Source organism: Lutra lutra, chromosome 4 (assembly GCF_902655055.1).
Source record: "Lutra lutra chromosome 4, mLutLut1.2, whole genome shotgun sequence".
In the NCBI taxonomy this organism is placed as follows: domain Eukaryota; kingdom Metazoa; phylum Chordata; class Mammalia; order Carnivora; family Mustelidae; genus Lutra; species Lutra lutra.
The window spans coordinates 122,325,523-122,343,116 of NC_062281.1; the positions used below are offsets into that span (position 1 = coordinate 122,325,523).

General features: G+C 33.0%; 1 protein-coding gene across 1 annotated transcript in view; it reads right to left on the bottom strand.

Annotated features, from left to right (window-relative positions):
• The window catches only part of PKN2 (protein kinase N2), a 133,441-nt gene that overhangs the window by 71,731 nt on the left and 44,116 nt on the right, over window positions 1-17,594 (bottom strand). The window contains exon 2 of the mRNA XM_047724775.1: window positions 12,890-13,190. Within this exon, the coding sequence (XP_047580731.1) occupies window positions 12,890-13,190 (301 nt within the window). The remainder of the gene's footprint in view (window positions 1-12,889; window positions 13,191-17,594) is intronic.

Below are 17,594 nucleotides of genomic sequence, written 5' to 3' on the forward strand. Positions count from 1 at the left end.
GTGTGTCTCCAAAGTATATTTTCTTCCCTCTATTGAAATATATATTATACAGTATTACAAGGATCTATTTTCATGTCTATTTTCCTTCTGAAACTATAAGTATCTCGATTTAACTATTTTAATGGATTAGTTCAACAGCAAATTAGACATAGAAAAATAGACTAGTATTGAAAAATAAGTAAGTTTAAAAATCAGGTGGAGGGTATTAAAAGGCATGGAGGGCAAAACAACAACAACAAAACAAAAAACTAAATATACTTACTGTGTTTCAGGAGAAAAAAAGAAAAATGATTCGAAGACATTATGTGAAGAGAAAATGACAATTTTTGCAGAACTTATAAAAGATACCAATCCATAAATTCAAGCTACCCAATCAACCACAAGCAGAGATCTATCTATCTATCTATCTATCTATCTATATATGTATATACACACATACACATGGGAAAAAATCCATACCTGGACACATCATGGTAAAACTTCAAAAAACCAAATACAAAATCTTAACAGTAGCCAATAAAAGGGTACCTTTAAAGAAGCCACTATAGATTGACAATAGACTTTTCAAAAATAGCAATGAAAGCTAGAAGACAGAATGATAGTTTCTTTGTAAGATATAATTATCAAGCTTATATTGTAAACTCAGTGAAAATACCTTGCAAGAATGAAGAAAAAACTAAAACATTATCAAGATGGAAAGAATGTCACAAACATAAACTCTTAAAAAGAAAGCTCTAAAAGTGATACAAATTAGTGTATCAAAAGGGAAATAAGGAATGAAGAGCACAGAAAATGGTTTATATGTCAGAAACTTTAAATGACCACTATATAAAATTAATATAGTCATGTAAGAGTTTTAAGAAAGCTAGAATAAAAAATAAGGCAACAACAATAGACAAATCAAGATGTGGGTAAGTAGAGGCATCCTAAGGCCTCTGAATTGTATGGAGATGAGTAAGGACAATGATTAACAATAGTGTTTGATAAGCATGCATTTTATATTGTCTAAATTAACCAAAATTTCCAAAATAATTGACTGATGTTTAAAAATACTATAAAAATGCTAAGAAAGAAGCACTGAAACCACAAAATATAAACCCAAATATATTAGTAATTATTTAAATATAATGGAATAAATGGTCTAGGTAAAAGACAAAAAAAGATCTTAAACTGATTCTAAGATTAATCTGGGTAAAAACTATACAACTAAATGTAACTATATGTTATTTGCAAGACACATATCTAAAATATAGTAATATAGAAAAGCTGAAAGTAAAAGAGTAGAAAAAAATATTCCATACAATGAACAATTCCAACCCCCAAACTATAACAGGCAAAAGACACTTTTAGCACAAAAATTTCTGGAGATAAGAAATTCATTTATTAACAATAGAAGGTTCAATTCACCTTCTATTGAAAAGATAAATCAATTCTAAATTTGGCCACAAAAGAAAGCAAAAGTTGACAGAATTAAAAAGAAAACAATAACTCTATATTCCACTAAGTAGTAACAGTGTTTTTAGTAATGAATAAAGTAAACACAAATCCAGGTAAGGATGCAGATTTTAACACCATAGTTAAATGCTTAACCTATAAACATACTAAGAATAACACGCAACAACTGGAGGATATGCATTATTATTATTATTTTTTTGGGGGGGCACACACAGAATATAAAGCAAGTCTCAGCAAATTTCAAGGGACTACAGTGTAATTAATAAAAAAAATCAATAAATAAAGGATAACTGGGAAGTCCTCATGTTTAATAACTAAAAAACACACTTTTAACTAGTTCATGAGACAACAGAGACACAATGAAAATGAAAAAATGATCTCAAACAGATCAGAACTTTAGGTGATAACAGCACCATTGTGTTATAGATGTTCTTCCTTTTTGTACACCCTTTTATTTTTTAAAAAATTTTTTAAAAGATTTTTTATTTTTATGTATTTGACAGAGAGAGAAATCACAAGTAGTCAGAAGTCGGCAGAGAGGCAGGCAGATAGAGAGGGAGAAGCAGGCTCCCGGCTGATCAGAGAGCCTGATGTGGGGCTCGATCCCAGGATCCTGAGATCCTGAGATCATGACCTGAGCCAAATGCAGAGGCTTAACCCACTGAGCCACCCAGGCACCCCTGTACACCCTCTTTTAAACAATAAATTAGACATCCGTCTATGAACAAAAGTGCCTTTGTGAAATCTATGGTATCCAGCACCATAGGCCAAAGGACATGGGAGCAGTCTTGTCCACCTTAGCATTCAGTAATAGGCAGACAAATCTTGTGTATTTCAATATAAGTCAGACTTAAACATAAGACCTGATACCATAAAACTCTTAGAAGAAAATATAGGAAAGCGCCCTTGACAATGGTCTTGGCAATAGTTTTTTGGATGTAACACCAAAAGCACAAACAACAAAAGCAAAAATAAACTCAATCTACATCAAACTAAAAAGTTATGCACAGCAAAAAACAATCAAGCAAATGAAGTGATATACAGAATGCAAGAAAATATTTGCAAGTTATCTAATAAGGGGTTAATATCCAAAGTATATAAAGATCCACAAAACTCAAGGAGAAAAAGAAAAACAATCTGATTAAAAAATGGGCAGAAGAACTAAACAAACATTTTTTCAAAAGATCATCAAAAAGACAAGAGGTAACAAGTGTCCTCGAAGGCTTTGGAGATAGAGGAACCCATGTATATTGTTGGCGGGAATGTAAATGGTTTAGCTATTATGGAAAACAGTATGAAGGTTCCTCAAAAAATTAAAAATAGAACTGCCACATGATTCAGCAATCCCACTCCTGGGTATATACTTAAAGGAAATAAAAACATGCTGAAGAGATATATGCACTCCCATGTTTATTAAAGCATTTAATCACAACAGTCAACATCTGAAAATAACCTAAAGATCCAACAATAGCAATATGGATAAAGTTGTGGGGGGTGTATGTATGTACCTATGTATGTACGTATACATACACACACAAAATGGAATTTGTATTATTCAGCCATTTGTGACATAGATTTTGAGGGCATAATGCTAAGTGAGGTAAGTCAGACCCAAAAAGACAAATACTGTATGGTATCACTTATATGTGGAATCTAAAAAAGCTAAAATATCATAAAATAGAATGTAAAATGATGGTTACCAGATGCTGGAGGTGGGAAAATTGAGGATGTGTTAAGGGCATAAATTTGGAACTCATAAATAAGTAGGTCCTAGAGATCTAAAGCACAGCAGAGTGATTATAAACAACAATGCTGTATTATAAATGTCAGAGGTACTAAGAGACTAGGTCTTAATTGCTTCCACCACAGAAAAGAAGACAATGATATCTATCACTTGATAAATCCGTCAGCTAATGCTATGGTGATAATCATGTTGCAATATATAAATGTATCAAACCAACATGTTGTTAACCTTAAACTTATATAATGTTGCATATCAATTATATAAAAAGAAAAATAAATTTAAAAAATTTTACATATGGAAAATGCAGTTAAGCAATACTGAGAGGATATTCATAACCCTAAAAACATATATTAGGAAAGAGAATAAATTTTAAAGTTCTAAGCATCTGTCTCAAGTTAGTTTAAAAAAAAAATAGCTAAGACATTCCAAAGAGAACAGCAGAAAGTAAGTACTAAAGATTAGGGTAGAGATTAACAAAATAAAATCAAATACACAAAAGAAAAGATCAGTAAAGAATTTTTTTTTTTTTTTGAAGGGGCAGAATAATAACAAGAGAAATCTTAGAAAAGTGGTCAAGGAAGAAAAATGGTAACATACCAGTATGAGGAATGAAAGAGCAAATGTTACTACAGATATGCTGACTTTAAATGAATAACACAGATATTATAAATTATGTCAATAAATTTGAAAATTATGTTAAATGGAGAACATCTTAAATTAATTTCACCAAAGTAATTTTTTTAAAAAGATAACCACCGATAAAATTCAAAGTGCTGGGGTATCTATGTGGCTCAGTAGGTTAAACATTCAACTCTTGATTTCCGCTCAGGTCCTGATCTCAGAGTTGTGAAATCAAGCCTGGCCAGCATCTGACTCCATGCTGGGCATGAAGCCTACTTAAGATTCTCTCTCTCTCTGCCTATCCCTCCCACGCCCACTCTAAAAAAAAAAAAAACAAAAACAAAAATCAAAGTGCTGTGAGACAGCGAAAATAAACTATAGAGTTAGAAAATATTTGTAATCTTTAAGTACTAACTTCATACTCCATGTTCAATCTCCTCTCCTGCTTAAAATAAGAGGCAAGTTAAGAGGGAAAAGAAAATTTCTCAGTCTCACTTGGAGAAGTCAGTACATGGCGCATGTGACACAATTCCAGGGCAGATAGCTTTGTACAGATACATCCGTAGCTTTGTTTTTCTGAGAATGCTTTTGCTTTTGTGATAAAAAGAGACTTGTTAAACTCTCATCATCCTATTGGAATAAAGCTTGGATTTTAATAAGAGCCCAAGAAAAGGCTGTGGCAGAAACCTACAAAGTAAGCAATGAAATCAGAAAAAGCCTAATTAAAGACAGACAGCTTATAAGGTGCCATCCATAATGGCTGAATTATCTGCTGACTTGCCTTTGGCTTAGGATGACTGTGGGAAAGAATGGTATCTTTTAAACATTCTTACTGTCCTCATCTAGGTTTGACGCAGGAAATCATACTATCTACATGGTCCCCAAAATTTATTTTATTGGGCCACAGGTTGATAATGCTTCCAAGCATCTTACCAAAAGAAATGCAAATCCTCTTCGAAAAACTTCAAACCTAGAGGCACCTAGGTGGAGCGGTCAGCTGGACCACCTCTTGGTCTTGCCTCAGATCATGATCTAAGAGTCACAGGATTGGGCCCATATCAGGCTCGAGCTCAGTGCAGAATTGCCTTGACATTCTCTTTCCCTCTCCCAACCCCTCCCACTTGTGCATTCTCCCTAAAATAAATCTATAAGTAAATAAATAAATTCAGACCTGAAAGAACCTCCACAGATAAAGTTTCAGTGAAAATGTGCACACAATTATAAATCACAAAGCTCAGGTAGAAAAAAAAAATCACCCTGAGTGAGGAAAAAAGCTACAGGAGTAGCATGGCAAAAATTTCGCTTATTGTCATTCTCTAATATCGAATATGAAAAAGTATATTTAATATGTAAAACTAAATTTAAAAAGTATCAAAAGAATGGCCAGGACAAGAGACTATCAAAAAGTACCAAGATTAACAAAACAAGACTATTAAAAATTACCAAAACTAGAAGTAGTAAAAAATATGTAACAGAAATTAGAAATACATGTGCTCAAGAGCGAACCCAGACACAGGTGAAAGAGTATTAGAGAAATGGAGATAGACCTGAAGAAATTACCATGCATCTAACTGGAGTTCCCAAAATGAAAGAGTGGAGTGAACACAGGAGGTGCAATATTCAAAAAAAAAAACAAAAAACAAAAACCAGGGGCTAAGAATTCCCATAACTGAGGAAATATGCAAATCTCAGATTCAGGAAAGTGGAACAGAGGAAAAAAAAAGAAAATGATAAACATGTAGGTGATTAAAAACCAACAATGATTAAATAAAATAATAATCAGATCTAATTTGTAGAAATGAAGATAAAATGATAGAACTAGAATGTGGACAAGAATGGCACACAAATTAAGTGGAGTTAAGCAGGTTGGAGTTATAGTATTCTCAGTTTGTTGTATGGTATTGGGAAGATGGAAAATCATTCAGTCTAGTTGATAAACAGAAACCATAGTAGGTATTTTGAACAAAGGGAATTTAACACAGAAAACTGATTACATTATATCTATCCAGATACTATTCAAAGGATGAGGGACAAAATAGTAAGAAAATGAAAGAGCTTAGTCAGGTGTACTGCTTTGGAAGTCATCAGAAAATACAATGTGGTTAAACTATCCCTACGGCTGAGATCTTCCAGAGCCAGAATAATTAGTAAAAACTGAATCTGTTAGTAGTTTTGCCAACGATATGTAGAGCAACAGATATGCTATTTTTGGTGCTTTCAGTATTTTTTTCTAAAACCACAACTGAGCAATTGTCTTCCAAGATGAATGAGAGTTTTAGAACACAGGAGCAATCCATATGCTTTTTTAAAAGGTTCCTGATTACTTAAGGTGCAGCCTTAAACTGGTTCCTTGCTTCTTTAGGAGGTGACCTTGTAGCTGACCTTGAGTCTTTCCTCACCCAAGAAAATTTCAGACTTATCTCTAAAAAGAGGTTTCATGTTCACAATCAGAAGAGATTACGTGCTCATAACTGACCTTTCATCAAGCTATTAAAACACCTTATTCACAAAACACCCTAGAAAGGTCATATATAGTCTATCCTCCAGGTTATACAAATGAGAAAAACAAGTCCTGGAGGGGACATAAGTGGTATATAACCACACAACTCCTGGATTAATCTCAGGTCATATAGTCTTTGATCTTTATTTCATACCCAGCTGACTCTCAGTGCTCAATATTCATGAAATGGTATGTGTACAGTCAGGATGTCTGCTTATGGAAAAAGGACTATTTATTTATTTCCTGCATTAAAAAAAAAGGTAAGAGGAAATATAGTTGAAGTAAACCTAGCCACATTTAAATTAATCAAAGTAATATACTGAAGCACTAGCTTACCATTTATCTCCTTCACAAACTTCCATCTAAAGTCTTAGCTACTGTTTACTTGCCAACATTCTGGTTTTCACCTGATACTTGTAAATTATTTTAAGAATAAACTGCTCCCAGGATGCCTGGGTGGCTCAGTGGGTTAAGCATCTGCCTTCAGCTCAGGTCATGATCCCAGGGTCCTGGGATTGAGTCCCACATCGGGCTCCTTGCTCATCAGGGAATCTGCTTTTTCCCTCTGCCTGCTCTACCTGCCACTTCCCCTGCTCAGACTCTCCCTCTTTCTGACAAATAAATAATAAATAAAATCTTGGGGGGAAAAAAAAAAGAACAAATTGCTACAATTACATTAACTGTTTATATTTCCCCCAGAATTGAGCTTTTGTGTTTAAACAGAAATGCTTGCCTTATCGAGCCACCTGAACCTGCTCAGACTATAATGAATGCTCACTTATTATTAATGGGTGCCTAATCAATTAATTGTGTACTCAGGATGACCTTCGGCATAGGTCATCAACTAAAGTAATGTTGAGATCTTCTGTAACTAGTACAACCTCAGGTTTAGCTTTCTTAATATTTTACAAAAATAGCACAGGTAAGATTGTGGGCTGTAACATTATTTAAGGTTAAATAAGCAACTTAGGCATTAGAAATTTCAGAACTGCTTGTATCTATTACATCTTAATGTTTGAAATTGACATGTATCTCCTGGTAGAGAAGACTTCTTTATTCTGTACTTAGGGCATGCACAGTTCTTTCATAAATTCTCCTAAAGATGGTGTTACTGTATTTTTCTTCTTTCCTACCTCTGGTTACAATAATGTGTCTCATCAACCACTATACATTTGTTAGACTGGTTAAAAAATATATTAACAATACCAAGTGCTGGAGAGGATGTAGAACAACTAGAACTTTAATACAGTCCTGATAAGAATGGTAAACGATACAGCCACTCTTAAAAACATTTCGGGAGCTTTTTTAAAAAATTTTATTTCAAGTTTTTATTTAAATTCTAGTGAGCTACCATATATGGTAAAATTGGTTTCAGGAGTAGAATTCATCACTTACATTTAATATACAGTGTTCAGCATAATCCTTAATATCACCCATTGAGTCCATCCCCGGCCCACCTCCCTCCATCAACTCCATTCTCTGTATTTAAGAGTCTCTTATGGTTTGCTTCCCTCTCTTTTTTCTTCCTCTATGTTCACCTGTTTTGTTTCTTATAATGTTAAACATACTCTAACATGTGACTTAGCAATCACACTCCTAAGTATTTACTAAAGTGAACTAAAAAAACATGGTCACACAAAAACCTGTTAATGGGTAGTTAGAGCAGCTTTACTGATAGTTGACAAAAACTGGAAAACCATTTTAAAGTTCTTGGTTCGTGGATAAACAAGTTGTGGTACATTTATATAATAGACTTACTACTCAGCAATAAAAAAGAGTGAACTATTGATAAATGCAAAAACGTGGATGAATTTCAAAATGCAATTCTCTGAAAGAAATCAGTCTCAAAGATTACATACCTTATGATTTCATTTATATGACATTCTTGAAAAGCAAACAACTGTGACAGAAAATAGACCAGCAATTGCCAGGGGATAGGGAATGGGGAGAGAGTACAACTACAAACATCCCTGTTCCCTTTTCTGATTGTGGTGGTTAGATAAACCTGGTGTGTATTAAAATTTATGAAATGTTCACCAAAAAATAATCAATTTTACTGTGTATTACCTTTTTAAGAAAAGTATATCATCAAATAATTTAAGTGTTAGGAATCTATGAATCATGTAATCTCATGATTGTAAAGATGAGGAAACAAATCCAGGGGTGTTGAAAGTGACTTGCTAATTAATAATCACAATTACTCAATGGCAACCCTCTCATTAAGAATTCAAAACTTGGGGCGCCTGGGTGGCTCAGTGGGTTAAGCCGCTGCCTTCGGCTCGGGTCATGATCCCAGGTCCTGGGTTCAAGCCCCACATCAGGCTTTTTCTGCTCAGCAGGGAGCCTGCTTCCTCCTCTCTCTCTGCCTGCCTCTCTGCTTACTTGTGATTTCTCTCTGTCAAATAAATAAATAAAATCTTTAAAAAAAAAAAGAATTCAAAACTTAATACAAAGTATGTTTACCTCAAAATGAGACATTCAGTTCAAAAAGAAAAATACATAGAATTACAAAACAAACCAGGCCACAGATTTCACACTTGTATTTTAATATAGATATAAAATTCAACTACAATTTCTATGCTGTATTTAGGTGGATAGGCCAAGAATAAAAAAAAATTCAAATATTACTTCTATTCAAGAAAGACCTCATAACTGCACCTTAGTCATTAGGAAAGAAAACTCCTTCGATACAGTTATTATCTCCAGAATTTAGCAGAATTTCTAAGGTTACCTCTAAAAAATTCCAATATTGTTAGTTGTATACTAAATCAGTATTTCCCTTCTGGATATTCTAGATATTAAAGAAAATATTCACTACTTCAATAGGTAAAAATCAGTCTAAGTTTGGTGGAACATGAGAAAATGGAAATAGGAAGAGATATAAGAAAAGGAAATAAGATGAAAACAGAGGGACTTATTCTATACAAATTACTAGCTATACTTAATAAAATATGAGACATACCCTTAACCTCTTCTTTAGAGATGATACACAAAAGTTTAATATTCAGGATCCTGGTTCTTTCCCAGTATTTCCTTTTGGAGTCTCAGGTGTCAACTAAGACAGATTACCACTCCACTTTACAGAGATCCAATAATCTTTTTCATAAGGTGCATTCAGCCTCATCTAACCATATCTTAATAATTTCCATGTGGGATGATAATAATACCAATAAGACTACCTTAAAGTACACAGAAAGTAAACAAGGCATAGGCATGAAGAAAACATCAAAAATATTAATTTCTTGCTACTCTGAAGAATAAATGAATACTCATATATTCCACCAATAACAGTCCCAAATGATCAGATCTTGTATTATAACATGCAACATTTCAGAGTTTTATAAGTCTTGAAATGTATCTGATAAAAATCCTTATTTTACAAATAAGAAACTAAAGATTAATAGAGTTAATCATTACAAAGGTGAATTAAGAGTAGGCTTCCTACCTATTTACATAGTAATTATTCATACAATGCAGCCTTAAATTTTGTCCCTCTTTCCTTGAGTCATTCTGCTTGCAGACCTCCAAGATGAGAGGAGTTAGCTAAACATTTCTGTTATTAATCCACATACTGGATTAACTGGAGAACTGAAAGCAAAGAACTATGTCCTTGAATCTTCTTGTCAGACCTAATCTAAAATAAATGATTTTGTTTACCTTAATACAGAATATAAAACAGATAAAATTTTATGGCAAGCTAATCTAAAATTAACGTTCAACTATCTTTAATCTTGTGTTGTTGTTGCTTTTACTGCTGTTAAATAAGTAATGAGGAAAAAAGAAAAAACAAAAAACAAACTTATTACCAGGAGGTATGACTATGCCATTTGCAAAGAGACGTTTTAAAAAACAAAAAAAAAAACCCTCAAATTTTAACAAAATTGTCAAGTTTATTCCATACAAACTTTAAGTATTAATAAATCACAGTAGAAAGTGACATTTCATGTAACATTTGCCCTGCAATCATATGAAAATTCAATATTAAAAATGATAATAGAAAGGCACCTGGATGGCTCAGTCAGTAAAACACCTGACTCTTGATTTTGGCTAACATCACGATCTCAGGGTTGTGAGACTGAGTCCCGCACTGGGCCCTGCGCTGGGCTTAGAGCCTGCTTAAGATTCTCTCTCCCCCTTTCCCTCTGCCCCTATCTGTCCCCCCACAACTGGCTTGCATGCTTTAAATAAGTAAGTAAGTAAATAAATAAATAAATAAGAAAAACAAAGATCAGTAAAGAAAATTTCCAATTTATTTTAAAATTTTTATCCAATGCTTTGTTCCCCAAGTTGTTAAATTTTTAAAGTACTATGATAAAGTCTATTTTGGTATTAATTATAAGAACTAATACAAGATTTTTATTTGCTGGCCTTTTTTTTTTTTTTTTTGAGATATACAACCAACAGCTATATGTTCCAGGCTCTATGATAAGCCTTGAGAATAAAAACATGTCCTTCCCCTCAAGGAGCATGAGGTTTAGTAAGTGATTTAAACATGTACAGAAGTAAATTATGATGCAACATGACACAACAATGAATGTACAGAGTAGAAGAAAGAAAGATAATCAGAGACAGGAAAAATTTCACAGGGATATTCAAACTGGCTTTTGAGAAAGAAAAAGAATTTGCTAGTAGGATCCCAGGTCATTTCTTTAAATGAAACTTAGGAAAGAGAAACCTATAAAAGGTAGACCAGTGGTTGCCTAAAGAAAGCTATGGATGCAGACTGGAGATTGAGAATTAAGGTATACAGGAGGACCACTGAAGTGATGAAAATGTTCAGGATCCACTTGTTTTAATGACAGTTACCTGGGTATATCCATTTGTTAAAACTCATCAAATCATATACTTAAATCTGCATTTTATCATATGTAATTTACACTTCAGTAAAGTTGATTTTTTAAAAGGGACTGAGGAAACCAAATGGGCTACTCTCTGTGGGGCAGAAACTCTCAATATTCCAATTACAAGGTAGTTATCAGCATTCTGTGAGGAAAGAAATGTTTTCCCTAAATAAACAGAGTTTAAAGCTCCAGTACCATTTCTTATTTTAGACTTCTCCTAAAGAAGTAATGGGCAAAAAATGCAGATTTCGGCAGAGTTCCAATAGAACAGGCTATTTCTATATTTACATGATATTGCTAAGAAAAGCATTCTCATAATATGAATTTCCATTTGTATGTAATTATTGAATGTATGGGTAAGAGAATACTAGATGAGTTGAGGAGTTCTTAGCTAACTTTGTTATTCTGGGAAAATTAATTCACATCTTTGGGATTATTTTAGCTCCAAAATAAGATGACTGGTTTCTCTATGATATCTGTCATTTTTAAGATTCAATTCTTCTTACTAATTTGAAATCTCTATCTGGAGAGTCTCCAGATAAAATCACTAAGGTAGGCCCCAGATGTTGAAATTGATGCATTAAAATTAAGTTTTATTAAGTACACTAAAGATCTGAAGGTATCTTATCCAATATTTTAGATTGGTAATTTGAGATTCTTAGTCACATTTATGTATTTTCTTAATCAAATTTAATTTTGCTTATATTATTATTTGCTGTTATTTCTTATTAGCTAATCTCACAGATACTTCTAAAATTTCTATGGTGTTGGATACGTTACTGTACATATACTACTCCTTTTCTCTGTGAATGAAGACACTGAAGGTTACAGAGATTACAAACCTTGCTCAAAATATTGTCTTTGCAAAGACAAAACTATTAGACAAATGTGTCTTATGTGATTTTTTAAGTAAAAAGTTTGAAAAGAATGCTTATATAAATGGATAAATATTGATACAAACGTGGAAATTTTTCTTCTGGAAGGATATACAACAAAAAAGTTAGTAATGCTACCTTTAAGGAGAGAGCCTAGGGAAAGAGAGGTAGTTTTTCTATTTTTACTTTCTGTACCATGGAAAATTTTCCAACATGAACATTTGTTAATTCCATTGTTTACAAATCTTAGGTCAGACTTATGGGTTATATTTTTCTTTTCTTTACTATATTAAGAAAAAAAGTAACGTTTGGTTTTAAAAAATTTTTTTCTTCTTCCTTTTCAAACTATATGCCTGGTGGCTTAGTTGTTAATTCAGTTGCTTAGAGCACACAGAACAAAGGTGATAGGTTTGATTAATTACGTTGGCAAAGAATAAAAATATCCCTCAGTCACAGAATACATTTTAAACTTTAAAAAGTCATCTGGCAAACTCGTGTTGCTGATCACAAGGATGAATCAGGTAAGAGCATGTGGTTGACTCAATACAAAACATTAATCTTGGAAAATAACTCTAAGTGATGTCTTACTGACAGAGGGTAACAGAGTAGACAGCAATGTTACTCATCTCCAAGTAAACGTTTCAATTTTCATAACCATCAACTAACTGCATTTCTCAATAAATAGAAACAAGACCTTAACAACTGGATAAAAAACAGTTCTGGTACTTTCAGAAAAACCAAAAACAGTTATGTCATAAAGCTAACTAATTTCAAAGATAATATTCTTATTAATACACTATATAAAAATAATTCTTAATACATCATATAAATACCAAATAAAATACATATATACCTGTAACATCTTCTGGATCTGAAACAACAATATGTGCATTTAGTTCCTGTAGCTTGTGATGAAGTTCTTCTAATTTTTTATTTGACTTTTTCAAAATGTTGTCCACGTAAGCCAAGCTTTTTTTATCTGTTGTGACTTTCCTCAGATTTTCAGCTCCTTCTTTGATTTTCAGTTCTTTCCTTATTTCTCTCTTGATTCGATCCTTGATATCATCCAATTTCTGTTGCACCGCAGTATCTGAAAAGTCTAATTTTTGAACAGCACTCACATTCTCAGAAAATGGAAGACTTCGGGAATCTCCCTACAGAAAAAAAATAAACATACAAATGTGGTAGTTTAGGAAAATTAGGTGCTCAGTAACATGTGCAGTGTAAGAGCAAAACCATGTATTTAGTGATTCTTTATTAAGAACATTACATTTAATTATTTCCTTAATAAGCAACAGACTAGTTACCTTTTTTATTACCATACCAAATCCTAAATCCAAAACCTCTGCCTACTCACTAAATAGCATTATCTGACAAATTTATATTAAAGTAAACACATCTACACACAAAAGCATCTTAGTGTTCTATAGAGACAGTGAATTTCTGATATCAAATGAAGTCAAGTTAGATTCTAACACCTACACTCCAAATCATGAGCAAGTTATTTAACCTTTCAAATATTCAGTTTAATCATCTGTAAAATCAACATAATAGTGCCACCTTTCAGAGGTATTGTGATAATCCAAAATATTTTTTGTGAATCTCCAAGTACAATTTTTGGACCACTATTGGTAGTCTACTTATTGAGTGAAAAATTATTATTAAAGCCCATAGGTAAGATACAATTCTATTTGATCTTCTATAAAAAATCCTCCTAAAAAAGTAATATTGGCAAAAAAAAAAAAAAAAGTTATATCCCCACGACCACTTTTTGTTTAATGAATTAAATGCATCAGGATTTGGAAAGACTATATTCACAATTTCATGGCTAACTGTCCCAACTGAAAACTTCGTTGACTCACTACAAAAACATCATTACTAAAAAATATGTCTCAATCATGTCCTTCTATCAAGAAGCTAAGATAATACACAGTACCAGTTATTCATCTTAAAATAAAAATCAGATTGGTAAGCACATATCTACATTTAAAACAAACCAAAGTTATGTCCTAGCTATGTGTTTATCATTTGTTATTTTAAACTCCATTACTATAACACTACTGGTTTTAAAATTTTTAATTTCTGAAACACAAAAATTAAAAGATAATATTTACCTCTGGGAAGAGGAATTGAGTTTGTGAAGGTTCTAGAAAAGAGACATTTCACTGTGCACCCTTATATACCTTTTGAACCACAGATCCAATTAATTAAAAATCATCCTTAATTCCTTCAGGAGTCCATCATAAACATATAAATAAGTTCTGCTTAAATTCTTGGGTGCAGGAGCGCCTGGATGGCTCAGTGGGTTAAGCCTCTGCCTTCAGCTCAGGTCATGATCTCAGGGCCCTGGGATTGAGCCCCACAATGGGCTCTCAACTCAGCAGGGAGCCTGTTTCCCCTTCTCTCTCTGCCTGCCTCTCTGCCTGCTTGTGATCTCTCTCTCTGTGTCAAATAAATAAATAAAATCTTTAAAAGAAAAATTCTTGGGTGCAAATACTTTTTTTTTTCTAATATTTTATTTATTTATTTGAGAGAGAGCATGAGCGAGGAGAAGCTCAGAGGGAGAAGCAGACTCCCCGTGGAGATGGGAGCCCGATGGGGGACTTGATGTGGGACTTGATCCCGGGACTCCAGGATCATGACCTGAGCTGAAGGCAGTCACTTAGCCAACTGAGCCACCCAGGTGCCCGCAAATACTTTTTATATCTAATTCTTAACCTCTAAAAACCAGGTTATCTTGCAGAATAGTTATTAGATGGGAAGATGGGGGACCTAGCCTTGGCTTTGGATCAATTTACCTTATGCCAAAGGGCATACTATACAGAAAAATGAAGCAGTTAATAAATCTATTCTTAATGTTTCTAGGGCCAAGAACCCCTTTGGAACTCTGACAAAAAAAAAAAAAAAAAAAAAAGAAAGAAAAACAACAACAACAAAAACAGTAGAACAAAGAAAATTTCATGTGTGATATACAATTTTCAGGTTCCATAGATCAGAGATTAAGAATCCCTGGGAAAAGTGATCTATACCTAATTGGCCTTAAATTTCTGATCCTTATTTATGTGGATATATAATGATACTTCTACCTGGACTAAAATAGTATCTAGATTTTTCGCTACTTATAGTGGACTATAAATCCTATCACCCATTTATTCAGTTTCCAAAGTTTATGAATCTACCTCTGGCAGGTCACCAAAAATAATAGCACATGACTACTATCAAAAAATAAAATGCCAGGGACGCCTGGGTGGCTCAGTTGGTTAAGCAGCTGCCTTCGGCTCAGGTCATGATCCCAGCGTCCTGGGATCGAGTCCCACATCAGGCTCCTTGTTCTGTGGGGAGCCTGCTTCTCCCTCTGCCTCTGCCTGCCACTCTGTCTGCCTGTGTTCGCTCTCTCTCCCTCTCTCTCTCTCTGACAAAGAAATAAATAAAATATTTAAAAATAAAATAAAATAAAATAAAATAAAATAAAATGCCAAATATCTGCTGTCTGGCTTCAGGTAAAGTGGATTGAGGCAAACAAGCTTAGATGAAAAAGTTTAAGCTAACTGCATTCCTCTAGATATTTTTATTTTTACCTTAGAGACTCAGAAAATATGAACTGCTTTCATAAATTTGTGCTTTAATATTATGTACTAAGCTAGAGGTTCCCTAAATTTCTTGGTTCATGGTGAGCTTAGTGTATCATTAATTTTTTCCATATGCCCTACAGGCCAAGAGAAATACCTAACAATTCTGTATTAAACAGTAAGTTTCTAATTATAATTATAAATTATAATTTAAATTATAATAAATTTATTTATTATACAATATATTTAATTATATAATTATCAATTAATATATAAAACTTATATAACTTAATATAAATTATTAAAATATAATTAAATTATAATTATAAATGATAACTCAGTCACTGCTTGAAATAATACAAATAAGAAAGAAAATGCTACATTTTAAAAATTCTTTTAATAACTACAGTTACTTATAAATGTTGGGTACTTTCACCATTTCTAAAACTTTGAAATCAGATTGGACACTCCCATCTTCATTTTCTGTTCCTCTATACAAAAGGAATGTAGAATAATCTAATGTTGAAATTTAACTGACTCTAGTTAGTTCACAAGATACCCAACAAATAGTGTCACTGTGTTTCCCTGGAAAATTTCAAATACACTGAAACATCCTGAGAGTTTGCTGAGGCACCCCAGAGAGCCTTATACAGTTTGAGAATTGTGGTACTAAAATATAAAGGCTGTTACAAAAAAAAAAACCTGTTATATGAAAATGGCATCAATATTTGATGTGAATCCTTGGGAGGTCTTTTGCCTACTTCAACTCTTATTTCCTTTCAATTTGCTACCTAAATCCCAAACCTACCAAATTTACAGAATTTACTGCTGGAGACAATGTCTCTTGGCTCAGCTACTAATGGATGCTGCACCTTTGAGATACACTACCTTTCCTTCTTTTCTTCAACTATATCTTCCCAGTCCCTCCTCTGCTAACTTTTACTTCGTTTCAAAGTTGATCTTCCTGGAAAAGAACATGCCTGTCTATGCCCTCTTAGAATTTAGATTAAATGCCTCTGTCTGCTACTCCAAAGACTATTAGCAATTTGAGAACAAGTCGTAGGCCTACCTGGCAGAGTAGTTCTGTTTTGCTTTCTTAATGATTAGTGCATTATTTTATTTTATAAAAGAAACCTTATAATTTTCATATCTTTCATCACTGAAATCATAAGCTAGCTACTCCATTCTAGTCAAATTAATCTAACATTTTGCTGTTTACATTATTTTACCTTGTCTTTCTTTCTTATGCCCTATTTATCTCATTATCTAAATTCAGCATCACAAAATCTTGTTTAAAAAATATTTCAAGTCTTTCATGGTTAATTCTATTTTAAAGTTTATATCATCCATATGTTTAATGTAGTCATTCAATCAAATGGATCAAATCCAAATAAAAGGAATTCATCAGTAAAATTAATACTCTCAGGATTTATAGTAGAACTAAGATGATTTTTAGTAAAGTAGGTTTTAAGTGACTAAATAAAAGAAGGAATAGACATCTCAATGAGTAAGAAACAAAAAGTAACAAAAATAACCAACCCCAAATTAGATGGATTTCAAAGGGACCATAATAAATGAAAAACTCAGTGGTTAGGTTAAACAGTAGATTAGACCAAGATAATGAATTAGTATACTGGCAAGTAGAAAACTGAGGAAATTATTCTGAATTCATCACACAGACATATGAGAAATTAAAAGGCATGGAAGATAAAATGAGAAGATCCAAGATCCATCTAGGAAGAGCTCCAGAATAAGAGAATAAAGAAAATGAGGGAGAAGTACTGCATGAAGATAAATGAGAATTTTCCAGAACTGAAGAATGGTATAAATCCTTGGGTCAGAAAGCCACATCAAATTGTAATAAAATAAATGAAAATAACAACAGAAATAAACAGAAAAGGTATTTTTTTTTTTAAGATTTTATTTATTCATTTGACAGAGAGAGATCACAAGTAGGCAGAGAGGCAGGCAGAGACAAAGGAAGAAGCA